General features: G+C 34.2%; 1 protein-coding gene across 9 annotated transcripts in view; it reads right to left on the reverse strand.

The window, feature by feature from the left end:
• Nucleotides 1-24,083, reverse strand: part of AKT3 (AKT serine/threonine kinase 3) — a 174,499-nt gene that overhangs the window by 47,022 nt on the left and 103,394 nt on the right. For 8 of the 9 annotated variants that reach the window (XR_005559545.1, XR_005559546.1, XR_005559544.1 and 5 more), the window contains 6 exons: nt 23,366-23,477; nt 16,333-16,477; nt 12,787-12,918; nt 11,333-11,398; nt 6,263-6,331; nt 452-574 (listed from right to left, as the gene is read on the reverse strand). Coding sequence is in view for 5 of the 9 variants with exons in the window: in XM_039366470.1 (XP_039222404.1) it covers nt 452-574; nt 6,263-6,331; nt 11,333-11,398; nt 12,787-12,918; nt 16,333-16,477; nt 23,366-23,477 (647 nt within the window). In the remaining 4 variants the exon portion in view is untranslated. The remainder of the gene's footprint in view (nt 1-451; nt 575-6,262; nt 6,332-11,332; nt 11,399-12,786; nt 12,919-16,332; nt 16,478-23,365; nt 23,478-24,083) is intronic. The other variant, XM_039366469.1, reaches the window with a different exon arrangement.

Raw genomic sequence — 24,083 nt, forward strand, 5'->3', positions numbered from 1 at the left:
GTTCCAACGAGGGAAAATAACTCTTCCAATCATGGCGAACTAACTGAATATTCAAAATGAACCTAGGCAAAAGGGCTCCTCTGTATTTACTGAGATAGATTAGCACTGAACATTCTATTAGAACATTTAAAAACTAAAGTCCCTTTTTCATTTATGGAGTTTAATTATAACTGTAGTATTTATATGTGATTTCATGTGTTTGATGAAAAGAAGCAACAGAATTAGCGCATTCCTTTATTCATATCACTAAACTGAATCTTTCTTATGAATTATTTAAACAAATGCCAAATTATACAATTCACAATATAAAATTGAATAATAAGCATTTTGATGAACTTCAATCTAGACCACAATTTTCTAGTTACTTTTCTCAAAATAGCATAACTTTCATAATTACTTAGTTTCTCCCAATAGTCTCTTCAAAAACAACATTTTGATTACTTTTTTTTACCTTGAGATCACGATATACAATCTTTCCAGAATGCAGATAGTCCAAAGCAGACACAATTTCTGCACCATAGAAGCGTGTGCGATCCTCAGAGAACACCCGCTCTCTCGACAAATGGAAAAACAGCTGCAGGGTAAACAGCAGGGACAGGATTGCAATAATTACTGATTTAGTGGGGGAAATTAACACAAACATAAAACACCTCTCATCACCATATTGTGATGATAGATAGTATACTCTCAGTGGACATTCAGCACTCTTAGATAGCAGCTGGTTTATCTTTTCCAGGTTTCCAAGGGGAAAAAGCGAGCTGTTAAATCAGCATTTTAATCAATATACCAATCTTGTTTAAGGCATTTTCCTTGCTACCCATTTAACCTTCAGTTACCAGAGGAAAAATGTGCATCATCATCATTCTGTACTTTTTTCTTCCAGCTCCCCTTTCTCCTTGCTTTTTTTTTTAATTTGTAGCAAAGAAACTAATGTAGATATTTTGTAGTTGGACATTACTAGGAATTCTACCAATTACTCTACCAAAACCTTTATATTAAACAAAATAATGGGTATGGTTAAAAAAAATGTATTTGCAAATCCAACCCCTATCAGATCAGAAATTTCAGTTAAAAAAATCAAAGAAGATAACTATTCTAGTCTCTGCTTAAATATATCCAGTGAAAGGAAACCCACTTTTCTGAGTAACTTGCTCCACCATAAAGCTTCGTTTCATATAAGGATTCCCACCCACTCACCCCAAATTTCATTCAGAATATGCAGCTCTATCTAAATCTATTATTCTTTTTCTGTGCTTAGAATAAGAGAGAACATAACTTGAATTACTTATGTGTGGGTTTTTTTCAGGAATTTAAACAGTGTTCAGTTTTTCAACATTAAACATATTCAGCATTTTTTTTAATTAAGGGTAAGTTTCTTCGTCTTGTTTCCCTTCCCTGAACTTATGCCAGTGTCTCTGAATATTTCTTAAAGTATGATGCACAATACAGGTAGTCCTCAACTTATAAGCACAATTGGGACTAGAATTTCTATTGCTAAGAAAGGTAGTTGTAAAATGAGTATTGCCCAATTTTACAACCTTTTTGTCATGGTTGTTAAGCAAATCACTGCAGCTGTTAAGCAAATCATGTAGTCATTAAGCCAATGCAGCTTCCCCAATTAATTTTGCTTGTCAGAAGCTAGCTGGGAAAGTCACCAATCATGACCACATTAGCCCAGGATGCTGCAAATGCTGTAAATACATGCTAGTTGCCTAGCACTTAAATTTTGATCACAGAACTATGATGATGCTGAGACAGTTGTAAGTGTGAGGATTGGTTGTAAATCACATTTTCAGTGCAGTTGGAACTTAGAATGGTTGCTAAACAAATGGTTGTATGCTGAGAACTACATGTACTGTCATAGTACTCAAACTGAGGATCTGAGTAATACAGGATAAAGTGAAACTATTACTTTATGCAACCTAATATTGTATTTGCCTTTCTCACAGTAACACAATTCTTAATTACATTCAGTTGGCAATTATTAATTCATCATAATTTTTATAAATACTACTAGTCTGTGGTGCTCACTTCAATGCCAATACATTTGATTTGTTACCTAAGAGAAGAGCTTTGCATTTGTCTCTTAAATTTCATCTCTTGTTTTCAACCATTCCTCTGTCTTATCAGGATCAATTTAAATTGTACTTCTGTCTTATAGAATATTTGCTGTGTTGTGTCATTTGCAAATCTGTTAAGTTTACTCTCCACTTTATCAAGTTACTTAACACCAAAGTATATAGCTTGAATCTCTTAGCAAATCAAATCAAATGTTTATTATTACAGCCATGGACCAACACAAAAAATTAAACATTCAAATAAAACAAAACTAAACAAAACAGAACCAAACTGAACACTTTTGGCTAAGATCAAGTGTAGTATGAATCACTTAGCATACACTTTTCTTCAACTGGATTAAGAATTACCAATGAGCACTTTTTCAGTACAATTTTTGAGGTAGATATATCTGTTCAGTTGTCATGCATGCTACCTACACTTGCAGACTAGTTTATAATCAGAATATCCTGGAATACTTTGTTAAATGTTTTGCTAAAAATAAAATTATTCATTAATCATTTTAAAAAATGATATAGTACAAAGTTAATAAAATGTATTCCTAACAAATAGACAATGACTCTTAGTAGTAATCATATTGCTTTCAGATATTTGCAGATTAATTTATTTATGAGTCACCACGAATCTTCTTAAGTACTGACATCAGATTGACTATTTTGCAGTCACCTCATTCTGCTTTCTAAAGAATTTTTTTTCTTTCACTTTTTTCTTCTATTTGATCATGCCTGATTCTCTAAAAGTAGTCTCCTAGAACTGAGTCAAATTGACTGGCCCAAGGACACCAGTTGGCTTTGTGCTGGAACTCATGATTTCCCAGTTCCTAGCCTAATGCTTTAACCATTACATGAAACTGGTACTCTTTTTTAAAAGATAGAAACTGCTGATAGAAACCAAACAATATTTGGTGACTTCCAGTCCTATGGTATTTCACAAGTTCTCTATGATTTCTAAAAGATAATGAATATTCATCAGTACCATCAGATAATGGTAATTCAAGTAATTCAGCTTCAACAAAGATGAACACAACTAGATACAAAGTTAATACAGTTCAGAAAATTAAGCCAATAACAATAGTTAGAATCACAGAATAAACTTGGAAAGGATCTCAGATATCACTTAATCCATTCCCCTGCTCAGTGCAGACCAGTCTAACAAAGCATCTCTAAATAGATGACCATCTAGCCTCTGAAGACCTCCAGAAAAAACGAACCACATTTGGCAGCCTGATTGAAAGCTCATACAGGTAGTCCTCGGGTTATGACCATTCATTCTGCAACCATTCAAAATTACAACAGCGCTCAACAAATGGTAGTTACAACCAGTCCTCAGAGTAATGGCCATTGCAGCATGTGGTCACATGGTCAAAAATTTGGGTCCTTTGCAGTCCTCCCACATTTACAACCGCATGCGCTTCAACTTCCCCATCCACCTATCTTCCTCCCATCTGTACCCTTTTGACCACCCTACTCTCTGCTGCTCTGCATTCTGCCCTGTATCCCACCACCCCTTACTGCCCCCAGCTGACCTTCACCATCTTCTTCCTTCTGCTGATGAGGTGCACCTGGCCGAGGCAGCTGCTGGCCTTTCGCGAGACCTCCACGACACTTCTGCGAGGAGGAAGAAGATGGCGAAGGTCAGCTGGGGGTGGTGGGGTAGGTGACAGCAGCAGAGTGCAGGGCAACCAAAGGGCAGAGATAGGGAGAGGTAGGTGGGAAGGAGTTGAAGTGGAGGCAAGCATGGTAGAGCGGTGGAGCCTCGTCTGCTGAAAGGAGCTCACAGAATCCAGGTGGTGGGGAACAGCACGACAAAGATGGCAGTTCATGCAGGGCACAAAAAAGGTGAGGTCTTCACTTAATGATAGAATGGTCCTTGCCTAACAACCACAATCAAGACTACCATTACACTAGTGGTGTAGTCACATGATGCTCCACCTAATGACCACTGCACTTACCAATAGAAATTCCAGTCCCAGTTAGGATCATTAAATAAGGACTCTAGAGGTTCCCACTGATGAACAGCCACAGCCTGCGTCCTGGTAACCTATTGGTCTGGCTTTGTAGCACTAGAAATTATCCACACCTTATGCTACATAACTTTTAACGTATCTGAACACTGATATCGTATTTAGTTTATGCTGTCATTTCTACAGGCTAAAGTTAACCCATATCCTTTACCATTCCCCATAGGTTTTGCTTTCCAGGTATTTTACCATTTTGATAGCCTTTCTCTAACTCAAATTTTTCACTGTCCCTTTTAGAACTATAATGTACAGATCTGCACATGGTATTCCAAATGTGGTTTGAATAGAGCAGATTAGACCAGAACACTTAATTCCTATGACATGGATTCTATACTCTAGTTAATGCATCTCAGGATGGCATTTACTTTTTATGTATTTTATCACACTTCTGACTGACATGGGCGCCCAGATTCTTTTCACATGTACTATTATTCCAAGCCAGTTCACCTTATCTTATATTGACATCTTATATTTTTCCTACTCAGATGAAGAACTTTACATTTCTCCCTGCTAAATTTTATTCTGGTCACTTCAGCCAGTGCTCAAGCCTGTCTAGATCTTTCTGAATTTTTTATCTTATATTAGCCCTACCTCTCAGTTTCGTCCTAACTGCAAACTCTGTTAAGTGTCCCCCAAACTCGCACATCCAAGTCATTTATAAAACTATTGAATAGCATAGGATCCAAGACAGAGCTCTATAGCACTTCAATCAAAAGTTCTTTCAAGATGAAAGTGGTCATTAGTGAGCACTCTCTTTGTTTGATGATTCAGTCAACAGTGAGTCCTTCTCTGTTAGACCTTCTAATATCTGATCGAAACATATTGCTCTATTTCTGGAATGCACAAATTCTATATTTCAAGAGGAGCGAAGTAAGAGTTAAGAAATTCTGCTTTCTCATAATAATCCATTACCATTTTAATATTTTTATTTTTAATATTTTTCCTCACAATGGCACACGTACTTTTTGATTTTCTCTTTCTTTCTAATGTACACAGAAAATCTTTATTTGATGTTTTCAGTACGTCTTGCAAGCCTGAGGTCATTCATACTGGCATCTTTAGATTTCTGTTATTTTCCCTTCCTGTAGGAACTATTTGCTCCTTTGGGATGTTACCCATTCTTTCTGGGAAATTTTATTCTTAAATATTTGAAGCCACTTTATCTAACCTAACTGAATTCCAGCAGAATTCATTAAGATCCACTTTCTTAAATTACCAAAGATGTAACAATATAATTCCATTGCATTAATGATAATTCATTCATTCATAAACTTTGTTAATTAAATATTTAAGAAATGTAATGCTATATGATATAAATCTGAGCAACTTTGTTCATACGCATTGGGAATTCAATAGCAATGTTATTCCAACAATTCCTAAAAATGGGATTTCTCTACAAGTTTTGTTTTTTTGCATATTAAATTCAATTTGTATTATCATCAGAATTTAACTTTCTCTCCTAAAGTACTCTAGAATAAAAAGTTAATTCAGAACTTGCATATCCTCACTAAAATATTTCTAATACAAGACTTAAATTAAACAGAATTACAGAAGAAATGCTGACTATGAATAAGGATCATGGTATACACACAGAGGGGGGGGGACGCGAGAGAAAGAGAACTTTTGTTCAGATGAAGAATATCACTCTCTTATTTCTTCAATTGCATTTTTTTTCATAAGCAAAATGTTTTAATAGAGAACTCTATGGCAAAACATAGAAGTAAACTATCCAATAAAACTAAAGTTTAAAAAAAGAATAAAACAAGTGAAATTCTAATACTTTCAATGGTAGTCTTCAGTAAATTAATATTCTGAGACTTAATAAAAGAGAAAATGTACATTTTTATATTTGATAAGTAAACACAGGGCAGAAGATTCCTTTTTAAAAAATCCAAACTTCCCTGCCCATATAATTAGGTCCTCTTAAACTTGCTGTTCATTTTGCTCACAAGGCTGACTAAGAAGTTCAATATTTTTACTTATTTTATATTTATTTAGCAAATTTATTTATTCAGCAAACTGAGAAATGCATGTGAGTAGGAAGGACAAGAGTTGGTAAAAGGAAATGTTAGAGAGATTTCAGTGATACCAAAGGACTATATTGGTAAACTTAATAGTTAAGACAGAAATCAAAGCAGCAATAATACTACTTGCTTTGCATCTTACCTCTCCTCCATTGACATATTCCATCACAAAACATAGACGATCCTTGGTCTGGAATGAATATTTCAAAGACTTAAAAGGGAAAAAAATGCAGTTATTAAAGTAGCCTCTCTTCCAGCTATAAAGACAAAGGCAATATACAGTATAATCATTTCCATTCAATTCATATATACCTCAGTCCTATAACTATATAATCAGAAGTAATATGGGGGTCAGTGGAATTTAACAATAGGAAAGTTCAGAACTGAAGAAGCTTCTTGGATGAGAAGTGAAACGTTTTCAAGGGAAAAAAACCAAGAAAGTCCAGTTGCATTTTGAAAATACTTTGGGAAAAGGAAATTTCTTTAAAGTGTCTAATAATTATTTATTCCACTAGCTCAATGTATTTTGAACTTTAGCATTTATCAAAAATTCAAATTCCATTTCTATTTTCAAAAATAGATAATTTCTTTCTTCATTTTAATTTGAGAATTACACCTATTTCCCTTTCATCTTTTGTGTCCACTATTATTTTCCTGAAGGTAGCAATTTTCAAGTGTCTATGAAATCAGTATTATAACACATTTGCATTATATTGTGTTTTAACAGATATTAACAGAATAACAGAGTTGGAAGGAAACTTTGAGATCTTCTAGACCAACTCTCTGTTCAAGCAGAAAACCCTATACCATTTTGGACAAGTGATTGTGTAATCTCTTCTTAAAAATCTCCAGTGATGGAGCATCTACAGATTCTGAAAGCAAGCTGTTCCACTAATTAACTGTTCTGACAGGAAATTTTTCCTTATTTCTTGATTAGTCCTGTCATTGATTAGTTTCCATCCATTGCTTTTTAATCTGCCTTTATTGTTCTGGAGAATAGGTTGACCTTTTTTTTTGTGGAAATTCCTTAGATATTAAAACACCGCTATCATATCACCCTTAATCCTTCTTTTCATTAAATTAGACATAACCAATTCCTGCAACCATTCTTCATACATTTTAGCCTCCAGTCCCCTAATCATCTTTGTTGCTCTTCTCTGCACCCTTTCTAGACTTTCAACATCTTTTTTATATTGTGGTGACCAAAATTGGATGCAATATTCCAAGTGTGACCTTACCAAGGCATCATAAGGTGGTATTAACACTTCACATAATCTTGATTCTATCTCTGTTAACATAGCCTAGGACTGTGTTAGCTTTTTGGCAGTTGCAGTACACTGCTGGCTCATATTTAAGTGATTATTAAGGACTCCAAGACCCCTTTCATAGTTACTACTGTTGAGCCAGGTACCACTTATTCTATACCTGTGCATTTCGTATTTCTTGCTAAATGTAGAACCTTACTTTTCTCATTACTGAATTTTATTTTTTTAGATAGGATACTGCAAGCTATTTTACTTCTCTTCTGGTTTTAATTATGTTGAATAATTGTCTTAGGGGGAAAAGGATATATGATGCAAAGCAAAAATGTACCTCTCTTTACAGCAACTCATGATAAAAAATGAATTCTTCTCTGGAATCTTTTATAATTTGTAGCTATTCTAATACTATATCATGATAGTGTAAGATTAAATAAAAATACCCACAATATATATCAAAATATAAATGATGAACCCATTATCACTTTTCTTTTTTAAATAAACCCATCACTGCATATGAACTTGAAGTATCCCATCTGTTTAGTCCAGCATCATCATATTGGAGGTTAACACTGCTAAGTATTCAAAATAGAACTGTTGATGCAAATACTCTGGACCAAAAATGTCTTGGTACATTAGCAACAATTGGACATGCCAAAGTAACTGACATAAACAAGACACGCCATAAGGCTCTAAAGTATAATCTGCTTATTGGAAACCTTATTAAGTCTTCTCCATATAATTACAACTGTATAAAAATACTACAAGCTGTTGACTCATACAGGATCATTTGAAATGTATAAATATATACATGGTACAGATGGGATAAGGTATATAGATGGCAGAATCAATCTGAAAGGTAAGTAGCAGGTAGCTAAAAGGGCATCTTCTCCACAATACTTACCCCTTCTTCTCTGCAATATGAAGATACATTTTTATCTTAAATAACGAACTCTATAAAATTACGATTCTTAATTAAATTTTCATCATTTATGTCTGAAGATAAGTGAAATTCAAGTTGAAGAAATAAACCCTACATGAATAATTTGTAGGCAAAACCCAAATATAATCCAAGAAGCATGATAGAAACACTTGGATGAAATTAATTTCTAGAAAATTGTCCTGAATGCTAAATACAGTCTTAATATAATGGGAACAAAATTCAACTTTCGTATATGAATGGTATATTTTTATTAAGAGATTTAAAAGAGAAACTACTCTTCTCAAGAATATTTCAAGCAATATAAAACAGAAATATACTTACAGAAAAGCACAAAAAGAACTTTAATGGAGTTCATAACTGGTTTTAGTTGAAAACTAAATTAATAAATTTGTAATATGAGAATAGGATACCTTTTCCAAAACTATTCTACAACCAGCAGAACTTCCAGTCTAGAAGTGATGTACACATCTGGAGAATACTAGAGAACAATGAGGTGTTTCTCTAGATCCATGGCATGTTTTTCCTACATGCATATACAGGTGGAGAATATATCTCCACTGGAATTGCCAGTGAAACAGCATTTATTTCATGCATCTAAATGCTTCAGTACTATAGGGAAGTCTTTTCTACATAGGCATGGATAGTGGATATTTTTATGGCAAAACCATCTAAAGATAGTTTTATTGAAAACATGTAAGCATATAGATTAATATTAAAAATATACTTAAAATTATTCCACTAAAAAACCTTAAACTGTAGCAACATTTGCTTTTGACTGATAGCTACAGTCCATAAAGGCAGCTTTGAATGAATGTCAAAAAGTATATTCATGACTTTTTTACCCAATGGAAATTATTTGTGCCTAGCAGTTTATATATGCAACTAATTGTCAATTTGGCTCACAAAATTGTTCAAGTGACCAAATGCCCAATACCATGAATTACAAGTCCCAAATACTACCTAGTCTAGGAATATGAGATTGTGAGATTGTGAAGGTATCAATATCACAGTTGAAAAAGTAATTTGTACATTATTGAATAAATTGCCAAAAATAATCTCTGGGGCAATGTTATCTAAAAAAATTGTACTGTACTGGAATTTGTGATTGTTTATGATTAAATAAAAATATATCTTGTCTAGTAGATAGCAATAATAGAGTTATTATTGGTCTTGTTCCATCCTATATATCATAGAAAAAGTAAATTAACATCTGATCTAGCTCTAGCTCTTGAATATGCATTATGTTTTTTCTAACAAAGTCTTTATCTTGGATCACTGATATATGTGATTTGGCCTGGATCTGAAATATGTCTTTGAATTTTGATACTGTTGATTGACCCATTTATCATCTAGTCTCTTATGCTTGCCCTCTGGGCTTCTTTGCATTCCATCTATATTTGATACTTTGCTATCTTGCCATCTGAACAAGAATACTAGCTAGCTGTAAAACCTATTTATATGTATAAATCAGTTCCATCCAATATAGATCAGGGACACCCATTCTGTTTTTGATGAGCATATATTCAGTTGCCTACCTCTAAGTAATTGCTGCATACACAGAGTTCAATGCACTACTTAAAAAAAAATTAAAGCAATATAGTAGGATGGATAATTCAAAGGAAAAGAGGAAGGGAGAAAGAGACAGAAGAGACAAGACCAGACAAAAGCATGATGTGATCCATATTATTATGTTTTTGTGTTTTAGTACTCTGAATAGATCAACCCTGAACTGCTCTTTAGAAGGCCAGATCCTGAAGTTGAAACTCAAGAACTTTGGCCACCTAATGAGAAGGAAGGACTCACTGGAGAAGAGCCTAATGCTGGGAAAGATTGAGGGCAATAGAAGAATGGGACGACAGATAATGAGGTGGCTGGATGGAGTCACTGAAGCAGTAGGCGTGAGCTTAAACGGACTCCAGAAGATGGTAGACGACAGGAAGGCCTGGAGGAACGTTGTCCATGGAATCGCGATGGGTCAGACATGACTTCGCAACTAACAACAACAACAACTCTGAATAGTGTTGTACAGGTACACTGAGTTTCAGGATGCATTTAAACAACTGAAAAGATTGTATTGGTTGTTATTTGTTGTGGGTTGTTATTTGTATACAGAGAAGCAGTTGGTACAATTTATTTAAATGTCAGTACTGTTGGAAGAACATGGCAAAACATTAATAATGTATGATATAATTGAAGATACTGGTTATCATTTTCAAAGACTGCCTGAGTCATGGCCTGGGTATCTTCAAGATCATCCTCTCTGAAGTAGATTGCCAATCCAGTAAGATCAAGCAAATAAGTTTTGCTGAAGGTCCTATACCTAAGGGAATTCTACCTGCAGGAACCCACAAATGAGCCTTCTCATTGTAAGCTCTTCTTCTATAGCTAGCTTGCCCTTACACATTCTCACTGCTGGGTTGCTTTTGCAAGGCTGATGAAACCGAGCTCTTTGATAGAACATTGTCAGGTCATTAAGATCTTACTCTCCCCTAACAGACGTACCATTATTGTTTTTTCCTTTTTAGTTCCTTATGATAGTATACCTGTTTAAATTTCTTCTTCTATATGCCATTAAAACACAAGAACCCTCCATCTTTTGCACTTGGTGACAAAGTTTTGAATATATACTGTGACTATTATGCACCTGGAATCAGCCTATAATAATTCAGTTAAGAACTGGACTGAACCAAATTAAACTAAATAATGGCACAGGTACCAAAGACACTGAAAATATGCTATGATTTATTTAAAATATTTTTATATCAATTTTAATTAAAAGTCACCAAAGAGGTTTTTAACATAATTATCCCCAAACCATTTCTTGAAATTGTTTCCCTTCTTATTCCACTTATAGTTAATGCCTAACTATATTGTTTTAATACCTTCATACTTAAAGTCACACTACAGTACAGTTTAGGCATAAACTATCCAGTTGAATATTCTAGAGATTAATGAGAATAATTTCCAAATAGTTTCATAAAAAACTGTAACTTTAATTATCTATACTCACTGTTAGAAAAGGATGTCTAGTGTTTTTCAATACTCTACTTTCTGTAAGTGTGTGAGCCACTTCATCCTAGAAAATAAAAAAAAATCAATATTAAAATTAGTAATTTTAGGAGACAAATCTAGATCAAAATACGATTGTAAAAAACTGCAATAAGTTACTAGAATATCATACACTAAGCATACTTAAAAGGGGAGAGGAAGCAGGATATTCAAAAGCTTCAAAAGGATAAATCATACATGATAGTTCACTATAACAAACAATACTGCTACACCACTATGCTAAAATAATGGTTTTAATCTCCCTTACTATTGAATTATGGAATCCAGTATTTATTGTTGAGAAAATTATTCAGTGTTTCCTTGAATAATCACTTTTTAAAGTATAAAAGTATACAAAGAGATATAAAAAAGTTTTCTGATCTGAAATGGACCATTATGACCAATAGACTAAAGTTAGAATAGTCCACCAAGGGTTAGCCTCCTTTGGTATGTTCAGAATGACCAATTCTAAAATTGGATCAGACATTCTGTGAACAGAACATTTTCATATTGTAATATTTTATGCATTTCTAACATGTGCCACCACAGAAATATATAATTAAGTTCTGGAGCTGAATGCTGTAGACTACGGCTACTATGATATGTAAACAGTATGGAATGACATGTTCTACAACATCTACTGAATCAGTAGGGATGGCCCATAATTAATCAGCAAAAAGTAACTTTGAATGCAATTTGATACAGGTTCAGTCCCAATATCTGATGTTTAAAAAATCAGGCAGGAGGTAAGGTGAAAAAGCTCTGCCTGAAATCTTGGTGAGATGCCAGCAAGAGTAACTATTATGCAACACATAGTTACAGACTGATTTGGTTTAGGGCAATTAGTGTCACGATATACTAACTGTGGGTTCCTTGGTTCTCTCTGAGCTTGGTTGTTTTGTTGCAGACATTTCATTACCCAAACTAGGTAATATCATCAGTGCTAATAAGAAGAGGGGGGTTTGCTCTCAGTTTATGTTCTAGTGGCTTGTATTAGAGGTTCTTAGAGGTTCTTTGGTTGGGCTGTTTACTGTTAGCTCTGTTTGGTTGGGCTATTTACTGTTATACTAACTGTATACCCAGATGCAATATTAAGGTTTTAAGAAATACTTATAGAATTACATGATGTAGGACAGAAAAAAAATCTGAATTTCTGGGAAAGAACAGTTCCTACATTGCAATGAATCTCCTTTCTAGCCTCCATTCAATCAGAAGTTTTGGTGTATATTAAGAGAAAAGTTAAAAATATAATATAAATATTCTTGTTAACTTTAAAATTTGGGTGTGTCTGATTAAAGCCCTTATATCACAATATGATAAAGTTTAAGGACTTATTTTATACTTTATTCCAAGAAGATTTATAGGAGTGAAAACAAAATTTTACAAGCAAAATTATATTAAATGTATAAAACATACCTTTGCAATAATAACTTCCTTTTTTAAAATTTTCATAGCATAGTATTTCCCACTTGCCTTCTCCCGGACCAGAATAACTTTGCCAAAAGTGCCTTTGCCAAGTAGTTTTAAGTAATCAAAATCATTCATTGTCTGTATGAAGTATAAGATGAAATATTAATGGGATTTACAGCTTGCAGATATTGTGTTCATTAAATAAACTATTGCTATCCATTGGTAAAGTCTATGATTATCAAGAAACAAGCAATTCTTAACAAGTCAGTGTGGTATGATTCCAATTCTGATCTCATTTTAATATTACTGTATACAGTAGAAGAAAGCATGTGCACATTTGAAAAGTACACCAACATGTCAATGATCCTACATAGCATATATAATTATATAGCTATACAACGTAGAGAAAAATAATTATTAGATTTATCAAAATGTTTTGCAACTCCCACTTTTAGAAAAATCATCAACTACAGAGAAATATGAGAACTCAAAAACCTTTAACAGGGTCATACTGCTGGCTCTGAAGCTTCACATAAAAAATTCCTATGCCAAAAAAATGACTTCAAAGTAACATCAACAATCAACTTGTTCGTTTTCTTTGCAGAGCTTGCAGATTGCTTTGTGTTCAACCCACCTTGTAAAATCTTTTAAGTGAACTAAAATAAATGTTTGTTCTATACACCATTGCACAATTATCACTAGTCAAAATAGAAATCTAGTAGCATTTCTTATTTTTAAAAAAACCTTCAAAACTGAAAAGGTAATTTTATTATGTAGTGATCCCTAGGAAGAATACATGTTTATAAAGGAAAAACACTGCTTAATAAATAGAATCATTTCGAAGTCTAAGCATTATTTACAGGCTGCTGAAAGCAATCTCATGTGATGTCTAACATCCTTTATGGTGGACATTTAAATTATAAATGGAGAATGATCATTTCCCAGAGATAGGAAAATAACCCTCTGTCTCAAATATTCAATAACTGATATTCCTATACTGTAATTAGTTCCTACACTTTTAAACAAGCTAGGTCTAAAAATCTATCGCTTATTAATGATTTTTTATGAATCACATTAACCAGACAAGATTCGGTTATCTAATAAGATTCAGTTATCTAATAAGACACAGTTCTAATCATCTAGTTGCATTGTGCATCAAATATGCACAATGATAATGTTCTCAGTACTATGCTTCTAATAATCTCACCTAATAACTATAATCAACTGGTAACATCTAGGAAACATAATGTGCTATTATTCTTATTAGATTGCAGGACTTTTTCATGCTCATTTCTCAGGATATATTAAAATAGTAAGCCAATCAATAACCAATACTCTACTGCTAAAGTAATAATTACAATAATATTAGTAACAGCATTGCTTTGATCGCCATTAGAGCCCCCACAAATATCAACATACTGAAGATATCTATTTTGGCATTCACCAGTTTCTCTGTATTAATAAACCACATTATTTTTAACATTTATTTTACTTAAAATAAATATATAACATGAGCTTTGCTAGAAAACACAACAGATTTATTTCAAAATGGGCCACATAGAAGAAAAACTGGAGAAAAAGAGAGGGGAGAGAGAGGAGGATATCTTTGCATGTTCGCATTCTAGTATATTAGTAATTTATGACCAGATATTCAGCCTCTTCCTGCCAAATTTTTAGAACTGTTGATAATCCAATGCAAATGCCAGTCCAAACACCTATCAGCCCAAGAAAATTAAAGGTTTGTACTTTTTAGGAATGTGCATCACTGGGTAAGATGTATCCTACCAAAATTCAATATTTTTAAGCAGATTCGCTATATCAGTTCTATAAGAAAATTTGGAATTAAAAAAATCCACAGATACCGTAAATATATCGGCATACCCAATCTTAAATAATTTTATTCTTTATTCTTTTAATCTCTTATAACAGTTATTCTGTCTACTTTCTACAACCACAGGCTCCTCTAAGTATCTGTTTGAGTGTGTGAAAATGAAAATAGTTCATTTCCACAAAGAAATTTCTCTCTTCTCCCCCCGCCCCGTGTGTGTGTGTGTGTGTGTGTGTGTGTGTTATGTTTGTACTTAGTTTTAATGTGTGCTATGATTATTCTCAACCCAGAATCACTAGTTTGAGATGGCTGGCTATAAAAAATGAATGAATGAATGAATGAATGAATGAATGAATGAATACAAGATCAAAACAAATCTCTACTAGAGCTGCTCTCAAATTGATCAGATTTGTAAAAGAGAACTCATAATACCCTAACAAACAACCAGCTGAAAATTTTAATTGCAATGGAGTAGCTGTTCACAGCTACAGTGATGTCTATACAGTAATAATCTGCGCAGAGGAGTTTTCAAAAGTCTTTCTCTAATCTCATCTCAACTATCTAACGTATACAAAATAATATCCTATAATCCTTAAATGTTTTGAAATTAAATTCTTTGACCTAATAAAACAACATTTAAACTGTTAGGGTACAACCACAAAAGGCACATTTGAAGAAAAAAAGGTGAAGCATTGGAAAAATGAGTGTTCACTTTGCCAACCGATGAGCAAAAAAAAAAGGCAGTATTAAACATTAAACAATTAATTGCTCACAAAGGCTAACTGGTATCCAACCCTAGTTAATATTTGAATTAGGGGCTACTTAAAAATTTGTGCTACTAGTTTGAGTAGGAGGTTGAAAAAAAAAATCCAGAAGAGGACAGTGATAAACCAATTTTATAATATTGCCTCAAGAGCCAAATGCACCTGGCCCTAGAGTCAAACTTACTTAGCTGAAGCTTAGCAGAGTCTTATTCTTAATGAACTTAAAATAATGACATTCTACAAAATAACATTTTCTTCCAAGAAACTTTTTAATATGCAGTTTATATTCTATAACAAGCTTTCAGCTAGCTTCCTCTTTTTACCCTCATTCTTGTATCATCACATAAGAGAATAATTATTTCCATGAATGATACAAAATATAAATGACTTTTGGGAGACAGAAGAGAAGATGCCACTCAGCATTACTAAATTACAGTGCTGCTCAGAATTAAACCATTATTTTCCCTATTATTCTAATTAAAGAAGAAATAACTAGTGAACAAACAATACACATTTATGGTGCTAAGAATATGGAATATTTGCACCCTGCCTATCCACAAAATGTTTGCTAATATTCAAAACCATTGATATGTCAAAGACCAACAAAGCCAATGAAATTCAAGTAAAAATAGATTCAAAATAAAAAATAAAAATATCATGAGCAAACAGTCAATAAATACAACCGACAGAACTAGTGTTAGTCTGAAAAACATCTTGTGTATGCAGCAAACCTACTACTGCAAAATAATCTCTTTGAACTTTAGAATGTCAGCTGATAAACTTTAGCACAATTTTAATGTTACAAATAATACGGTTTATTATATTATATACTGCATATGAACCTTAGTTTCACATAGTCTCATCTACTTTTCCTATTTCTATAAAGCAGAAAAAATATGTCTGTAACTAAGAGCAATAAAAACTTTTTAAAATGTAAGTATTAACCAATGTTCTAAATACCTTTCTTTTATGGTGGGTTGTCGAGGCATCCATCTCTTCCTCTCCTATATTATCAATCTGGGATGTTGGGCTGCAATTCATTCTTTCCTCTTCTTGCCTCTGAAGTCTGTCCGCTACTGCTTGGATGGCTTCTGTCCATTCTTCCCTGTTGATGCATATAATTAATTATTAGATAAATTCCTATAATGATGCAAAACATTAAAAAACATCTGACTGAATATACACATAAACAATACACAACAATGGGAGCAAACAAGTTTGATACCGCATTCCTACCTGGCTGTGCTACCACTTAGGACAGAAATTTTCTATTGCTTTTATCCCTACAGATCATGTTCACATATACTGTATGTATATGGATGGATTTCTAACAGTATGTAAGTGGATCAAAGCAAGTCAAAATAGCAAATGTTCAATTTTAAATAGTAAGTTATGCATGTGGGCAGAGATTTTAAAAAATAATGGAGCTCAACTTCCAGCACAAATATATGATGTAATCATTTTTAAAAGCATACATTTTTCCCAGAAATTGAATTATTGTTTAATTATTCTCAATTTTCTGAAATAAACCATCACTAAAAAGTTTTTGAGCTAAATTTGTATATGACAAGCAAATATCTGTATACTAAATAGTACATGAAAGTAAATCTAAATTTACTTATATATTTATGTAATAATAAAATCTAGAAGTAATTTAAATATATTTATGAATATAAATGGAAAATATAAAAATAAAAATCATAATTTTGCAAGTGAAGTTAGCAAAACTCAAATAACAATGTAGGACTGGCAAACATCATCCCATATAGAAGTTATCATTAATAAATTAAAATAAATCTTGGGGTTGCACTGAAAATCCACTCTCTCTCCAATATGTCCTCGTGTGTAATGAACACAGCCTACAGTTGAAATCACATTTTTTTTAAAAGTAAAACATATGTATGCTGCCTGAAGAAATGTAAATCTGGCCATAAGGGAGAAGACAGCAATGGACTCCAATTCAGTCTTGGGAAAGCAGGTAGCTTGAAGAAGAAACTTAAAATAATCCCAGCTGATTAAGATAGGGCAGAAAGACCCTGAAAGGATCTCAAGATTTTGTTATTTTACCCTACAGTAATAAAGACTACTCCTGCAACCTCTGCTGCTTCTGTTTCTTTACCATTCTAACATAAAGGAGTAAGATCTATCTTGAAAGTCTCAATATTCTGTCTCAGACAGTCATGAGATCTTGCCTTCTAGATCTAGAATATGGCACAGATTCTTGTGGTTTCCCTGAGAACAGAAGTCTTATTGCTGCATGGAAAGGAGTTTAAATACAAAATTACAAATCTATGAAGTGCCATAATACAGCAAGCACATCTTGTGGAACAAGGCTTACTTCACCCAGGAAATCACCCGAAAACTGCTATACGGTGTTATTCCATTCCCTTGCAATTGACTTGAGAATTCTGATGGAACTCTCAATAGATTCCTGACATTTATATGTCAGAAATTATGCAAATTTTGCTGGTATTGGGGAAAATAGGAAGCAGTTCTTATAATTCTTGATCAGGTATATATGATGATATGCATCATCTTAACTCCTGGAGCCAACATCTTGGCTAAAATATCCAGCAGCTGAACAAGTTTTGGGATAATCTAAAGAAAAGGTATATTCAGTTTTCTAAATCTCACACATCTGCACCATTATTTTTTACAAAAAAATAAACAGTTCTTCTTTGGGACTTGTTCTTGATTACTGACTTCTAAATTATACCAAGTTAGTCTTTGACTTATGATTGTTCATTTAACAATTGTCCAAAGTTACATGAACTTTTAAAAAGCTACTTACGACTTTATCTCCAACTTTCAACTACCAGCACAGTTATGTGATCACATTTTGGGTGCTTGGCAACCAGCTTGCATTCACGACTGGTTGCAATGTTCCATGATAACATAACTGAGATTTGCTACTTTTTTGCTGGTAACATCCATTCAGAAGAATGGATTTGCTTAATGACCATCTAATTTGCCTTATGAATGCAGTGACTCACTTTACAACTGGCATAAAAATGATCATAAAATCATGTCCAGTTATGTGGTGCCTTACAACATCAACAACTTATGACCAAAACTCTGGGCTCCACTGTGGTCATAAGTGAGGGACTATCTATAACCATTAGAGATAATGACTCTCTATCTCTTCTTTTAGAACTGCTTGATTGCCTTCTGAAGGCACACATATCTTTAGTACATCAGACTTGAGAAACAGTCATAATTTGATTCAAATCACATGATTATTTAAAAGCTTTTGACACACAGTATGGCAAATTTAAATATACAGAAATGCCCCATAGTTCAATTAATTGCTCACAAGATTCATATGTGATGCAGGAAAACATAGCCTCCTGTGAGCAATCCACAGCTCTTGATTGTAAGTGCCTGCAGACTCAGTGCTTAGTAAGCATAAAGGCTATTCTGAAGAAAAGGTAGTAATAGGGATTGGGGAAACAGTGGGGGAAGATATCAGAGGATAACAAAGAGAAGCCTGTGGAGGAAGTGCCTGCTGGAATTATGTACTTTTATCAAGCCTATATAAACAAACTCCCCCATCTTTCTATGTTGCCTGGCCAGGACTCAATTTAATGCCCAGACAGAAAAGATAGCTGGTTAATCATACTGTAAAATCTTAATTCTGGGAAAAGCATACAAATACGAATAGTCTATTCAAAAATAAGCCACTGTTCAGAATTTGAGAATTTCTTCTTCCCAGCTGCCACTCATACATCCAGCTCCCAGTTACCCCTTTGGTGTGCAAACAGATGCTTTGGACTCTGCCTTGAGAACTGTTCTTCAAATTTCGTCAGAGGAAAGAACCTCCTCCTTTGTATGTTTTATTCCAGTTTTCTTTTCCTGGCTGAAAAAAACTATGATATTTTCAATAAAAAGCTGCTAGCCTTAAAAGCAGTGTTTCAACAATAAAGGCATTTCTTGGCAGAAGCAATCCATCTCATAAACGTACACCTAAAATACAAGAATTTGGAACATCGACAAAAGGCACAAATACTGAGTCAATGTCAAATCAAGTGTGCAAACTTTTTCTCCCATTTTAGTTCCTATATCACCTATGCTCCTATTTCAAAGAACAAGCTTTCATTCATTAGCAAAGAGAGATCCAACCTAGAATTAAGGAAAAATGTCCTGACAGTGAGAATATTTATTTGTTTATTTATTTAGCATATAGCATATCATACATGGACTAGCAATATATATTAACATTACATCTAGATAGGTAAAACACAATAAAATATGTTTAAAAGAGCTATGTTCAAATACCAATGTCTACGCCATCTAATCATTGAAGCACAGTATCGTTTATATTTTTTTAAAAAACAGATACTGGTCCGGTATATGAAAACAATAAGTGGAACAGCTTGTCCAAAAGTTGTGGGTGCAACATCACTGGAGATTTTCAAGAAAGATTAGACAGCCATTTGTCCAGAATGGTATAGGATCTCCCATCTGAGCAAGAAGTTGTACTAGAAGACCTTCAAGGTATCTTTCAATTCTATTATTCTAGAAAATTGTGCACTAGCTGATTATCTAAAGTACAGCCAAGAACAAGTATTGATCATTAAAAACTGGAGCTTACTAAGTGTACAGGAAATAAAGTTAGTATCAAAATAATGTAAAATATACAAATAGAATGCTAGCAGGGAAAAGCATTACCTGGTCAATTTCTCAAAAAGATTTAGCAGAAAATGGATAAAGATAAAGTGTGGCAATGGCTTACAACTGGAACATTAAAAAAAACCTGAAGATTTGATTTTGGCTGCAAGCTGTTTAAACTAATGCAATCATAGCCAGAACTGAAAAATTGTCAAATGATTCAAGGTACAGATTGTGCAAAGAAGCGGAAGAAACAGATCATACAGTCATGCAAGAAGTTGCACAAACTGAATATAAACAATGACTTGATACAGTTATCAAAATGATTCACCAGAACATCTGTAAAATTACAATCTCCGGTAATAAAAATTGGTGGGAATATATAACTGAAAAATCAAAACATGAGCAGGTTAAAATATTATTAGATTTCCAAATACAGACTGATAAATTCTCAGCTCATGACATACCAGACATAACTGTAATTGAAAAGAATAAGTGTGGATAATTGAAGTGGCAATATCAGGAGGTAGGAGAATAGAAGACAAAGAATTGGAAAAGATCACTATGTATCAAGATCTGAAATGTGAAACTAAAAGATTATGGCATAAACCAATCAACGTGTGCTGCAAAATGCTACACTTAGATCCACACATATACTACACTGATACATTATTATGATATTCTAGGTTTTTGAGAAGAACTTGATGCATATGAAGATGAACACCAGCTAACAAACTGGCAGCTGTGACTTCACATTGTTGTAAGCCAATAAAAATAATACTTTAGAATTCAAACAAACCCCAGATTTTAATCATTGTCAATAAGAAAACAAAATCTAGATAGCGGACTTTGCAGTACTGGAGATGGGATAGAAGAGAGAGAATAAAAATCTGCAAATAGGAATAGAATAACTGTGGCAAAAAGAAAGCAAATATAGCACCAAGAGGCGCCTTGCGTGCAATACTAAAACATCTGGAGTAGGGGTCCCCAACCTATGGGCCGCGGCCCACTACTGGGCCGCAGTCTATTGGCCGTTGGGCCTCGTGAGTGGCTGAACTGTGCACGTGTGTGAGCATGCACAGCCCCACTCGTGCGAGCATCACTGCAAATGTGGGCATTCTTGGCCCCACTCACTTGAGTATCACAGGTGATTGCAGCCCCACTTGCGTTAGTACTCATGGCCCCACTCGTGCAAGCAACAGGTGTTCATGCACACGTGCGCACGCATTCACTCCCTCCACAAAACCATCCCTTCTTTCCCCCTTCCCCCCATTCCAGGCTGCCACCCCTGAAAGGTTGGGGACCTCTAATCTGGAGCATCATTGAAACACCACTGGCATTGATAAAACCATTGTCAACTGCAAAAGGCAGTTTTACTTGGAACAACTTACCTTGTGTGATGATACCTTTAACACTATCAAACAACATCTGCTTATCACAGAACCTTGGGAAGGGTTCAATAGGTTGATAAAAATGCCAAATCTAGCCTTAACATCTGGTTGACTGTGCAACCAACTATAATAATACTTTAAATAAGAACAGTGTCCCTGGATTTTATTACTATTCTTCTAGGTGTGCAGTTAATTCAGTGGTAGTGAATTTGTTTACCCAGATAGCTCATGTTATTGCTTGCAAGGTCTATATCTGCTCAAGAGACTACACAACTCTTTCTAGATCACACTTCCCGATATAGATGCTTACTCAATTATGTGATATTAGACTGTGGCTTTCAATTTATATCCAAATTTTGGAGATGGAATATATTATTTGAATGGTACTTCCATTGCTATGTCTCTCATTAACCAGATAATTGGATTGATTTATTGCATTTTGCAGAATCTGTCTATAACATCTCACCACATTCCTCCATCAGTGTGTTGGCCTTTCAAGCACTCTACAGCTATCACCTATGGATCTTGCCCTCCATTCCTCTTGCCTCCATTGTTTGAGCCTCTGATTTTCACCAGGTAACATAAGCTACACAACTTTCATTAAAGTAGTAGTTAGCTTTAGCCAAGGCTGCGTACAAATGAGCAGCAGATGCTTATAGGCAAGAGGACACCAAGATTCTAAAGAACATTTGGTGTTGTTTTCCACTGCATTTCTTGCTTCATCCCACCTATCCAAAAAGCCAGAGTCCAAGCTTATTGGCTGCTTGTCAGCCCTATAAGACAAATTAGACCAAGAAACAGATGCCAGCTGTGCCAAAAACTACTTTTATTAAGATTAGCTATAACAGAAGTTTACAAATCTGAATGTATTTTTCCTCTGTTTTTATTTTCATGTGAATTTAGAGATGTATCTCTAAGACAATTTCATACCAATCCCTGTTGTTTGTGTTTATGCAATGTTTATGTTTGTTGTCTTGGTAACAGAACTTCCCTCTCTTTGTCAAGGTCACTCTCTTTACTTTCTATACTTATTCCCTGTTACACATCAGATTATCCCAGTGACCATCCTTCTGCAATTGCCTGCTTTAGCCTTGTTTAATCTGGTATTTTACCAGTTACTCCTTCTGCCGCTGCAAGGCAAAACATAATGTGGACTCCAGTTATAGGAAGGGATATGTAGAATAACTGAATTGAATACCCTGCATTGAAGGGATTGTGGGAGGGAGCAAAGGATTATCTGCCAGTTCTATCTGAAATTTTCACACAAAACCTGTCCCTGTGAACTGCATCCAGAATTGCCAGATACTGGCTCTAGAATGAAGAAGAATCTTTGTTCCCTGCCAAGTCAGATTCTTCAGTTGCAGTTGCTGTACAACAGGAGGATAAGAGACACTTTCCAATTCCATCTCCATCTTCATCAGATTTATTTACTGACCTTGACAAGCTGCTAAACTTATATTCACACAAAAATGATTATGTTCCCATGGCCCTTGATGAGTTCTCTGGCCCATTATCATGTGCAGGAGGGGAGGTATGTTTCTGGCAGGGGAAGTAATATGAAGTATTGAGCTTGGGAAGGGAGAAGAGGATAATAAATGTTTAGAGATAAGAAAAGACAACTTTGTCTTGAGAAAGTGGAAAGCATTGAGAGAGAAATTCAAAATAAACCTTGATTTTGTTTGGCATAAGATAGAAACGTTCACAGGCTTTCAAGATTCTGTTTTTCTATCATATGTTAACACAAAGCTTTTCTACAGTTCTGCTGCTTTTGTTTCTTGACTGTGCCTACCTTAAAGGTCTGACACAACTCAAGTCAACTTTAAGTCACAATTAAACCCTATAATTAATTTGTAGCTGTTACCTATGAATTAGGAATATTTTAACTCATAATTTCAATAAATGAATACAAATTCTCAAAATGCATTTTTTTTTCTTCTAAAAACTCTGCCAACATTTAAAAAGCCCAACAAGACACACTTGGATTTATTTCTCACCGTTCTTCTGGAGTATCTACATGAAATGTTCTTTCTATCACAGTGGTCCACTGAAGACATCGAATAATAAATGTGTTCGGTTTTGGTCTCTCTGTTTTCATTAGTTGGCATTCTAGAAAAATAATATTTTTATAACAAACTGAAGCAAAATACTCTGTTATAAAATACATATAGATACATGCATGTTCAGTCTTTCACACATATGCATACACATTTACTCCACTCCTTAGGAGAAAAATAATTAAGTATGTGTGAAAATGAGCTGGAATGAAATATAAATGAGTTATATTCAGTTGAATCCAAATGCTGACAAATTTCCAAGAACAGATGAAAGGTCATTTATGATCCCTTTCCTTTGCAGTTCCTGGCAGTATCCCCATCAAATCTTTAGCATCAGGTCAGAAGATGACATTCTAGATAACAAGGAGAAAAAGTTCCTCTACATTCTTGCAAAGCAAAGAGACTGGAGAGGTTGGGATTACAAAAGAGTAAACTTATTCTGCAATGATTGTAAATTCAAACATTATTTCCCTTCTTGTTAATGGATGAGCATCTGAGGTTGGAAGAATGGAGAGAAAGGAAAGTTGAAATAAAACGGAAGCACAGTCCCAGTTACATGATTTTCTACTTAGCAACCAAACTGCCAGTCACAGTTGTGTTCACTAATTGAGCACTATCTATATATAACTATTTCATTGCCCTGATTATTTATTTATTC

The sequence above is a fragment of the Crotalus tigris genome, unplaced genomic scaffold (assembly GCF_016545835.1).
Source record: "Crotalus tigris isolate CLP2741 ecotype Arizona unplaced genomic scaffold, ASM1654583v1 scf7180000020324.788712, whole genome shotgun sequence".
Classification (NCBI taxonomy): Eukaryota; Metazoa; Chordata; class Lepidosauria; order Squamata; family Viperidae; genus Crotalus; species Crotalus tigris.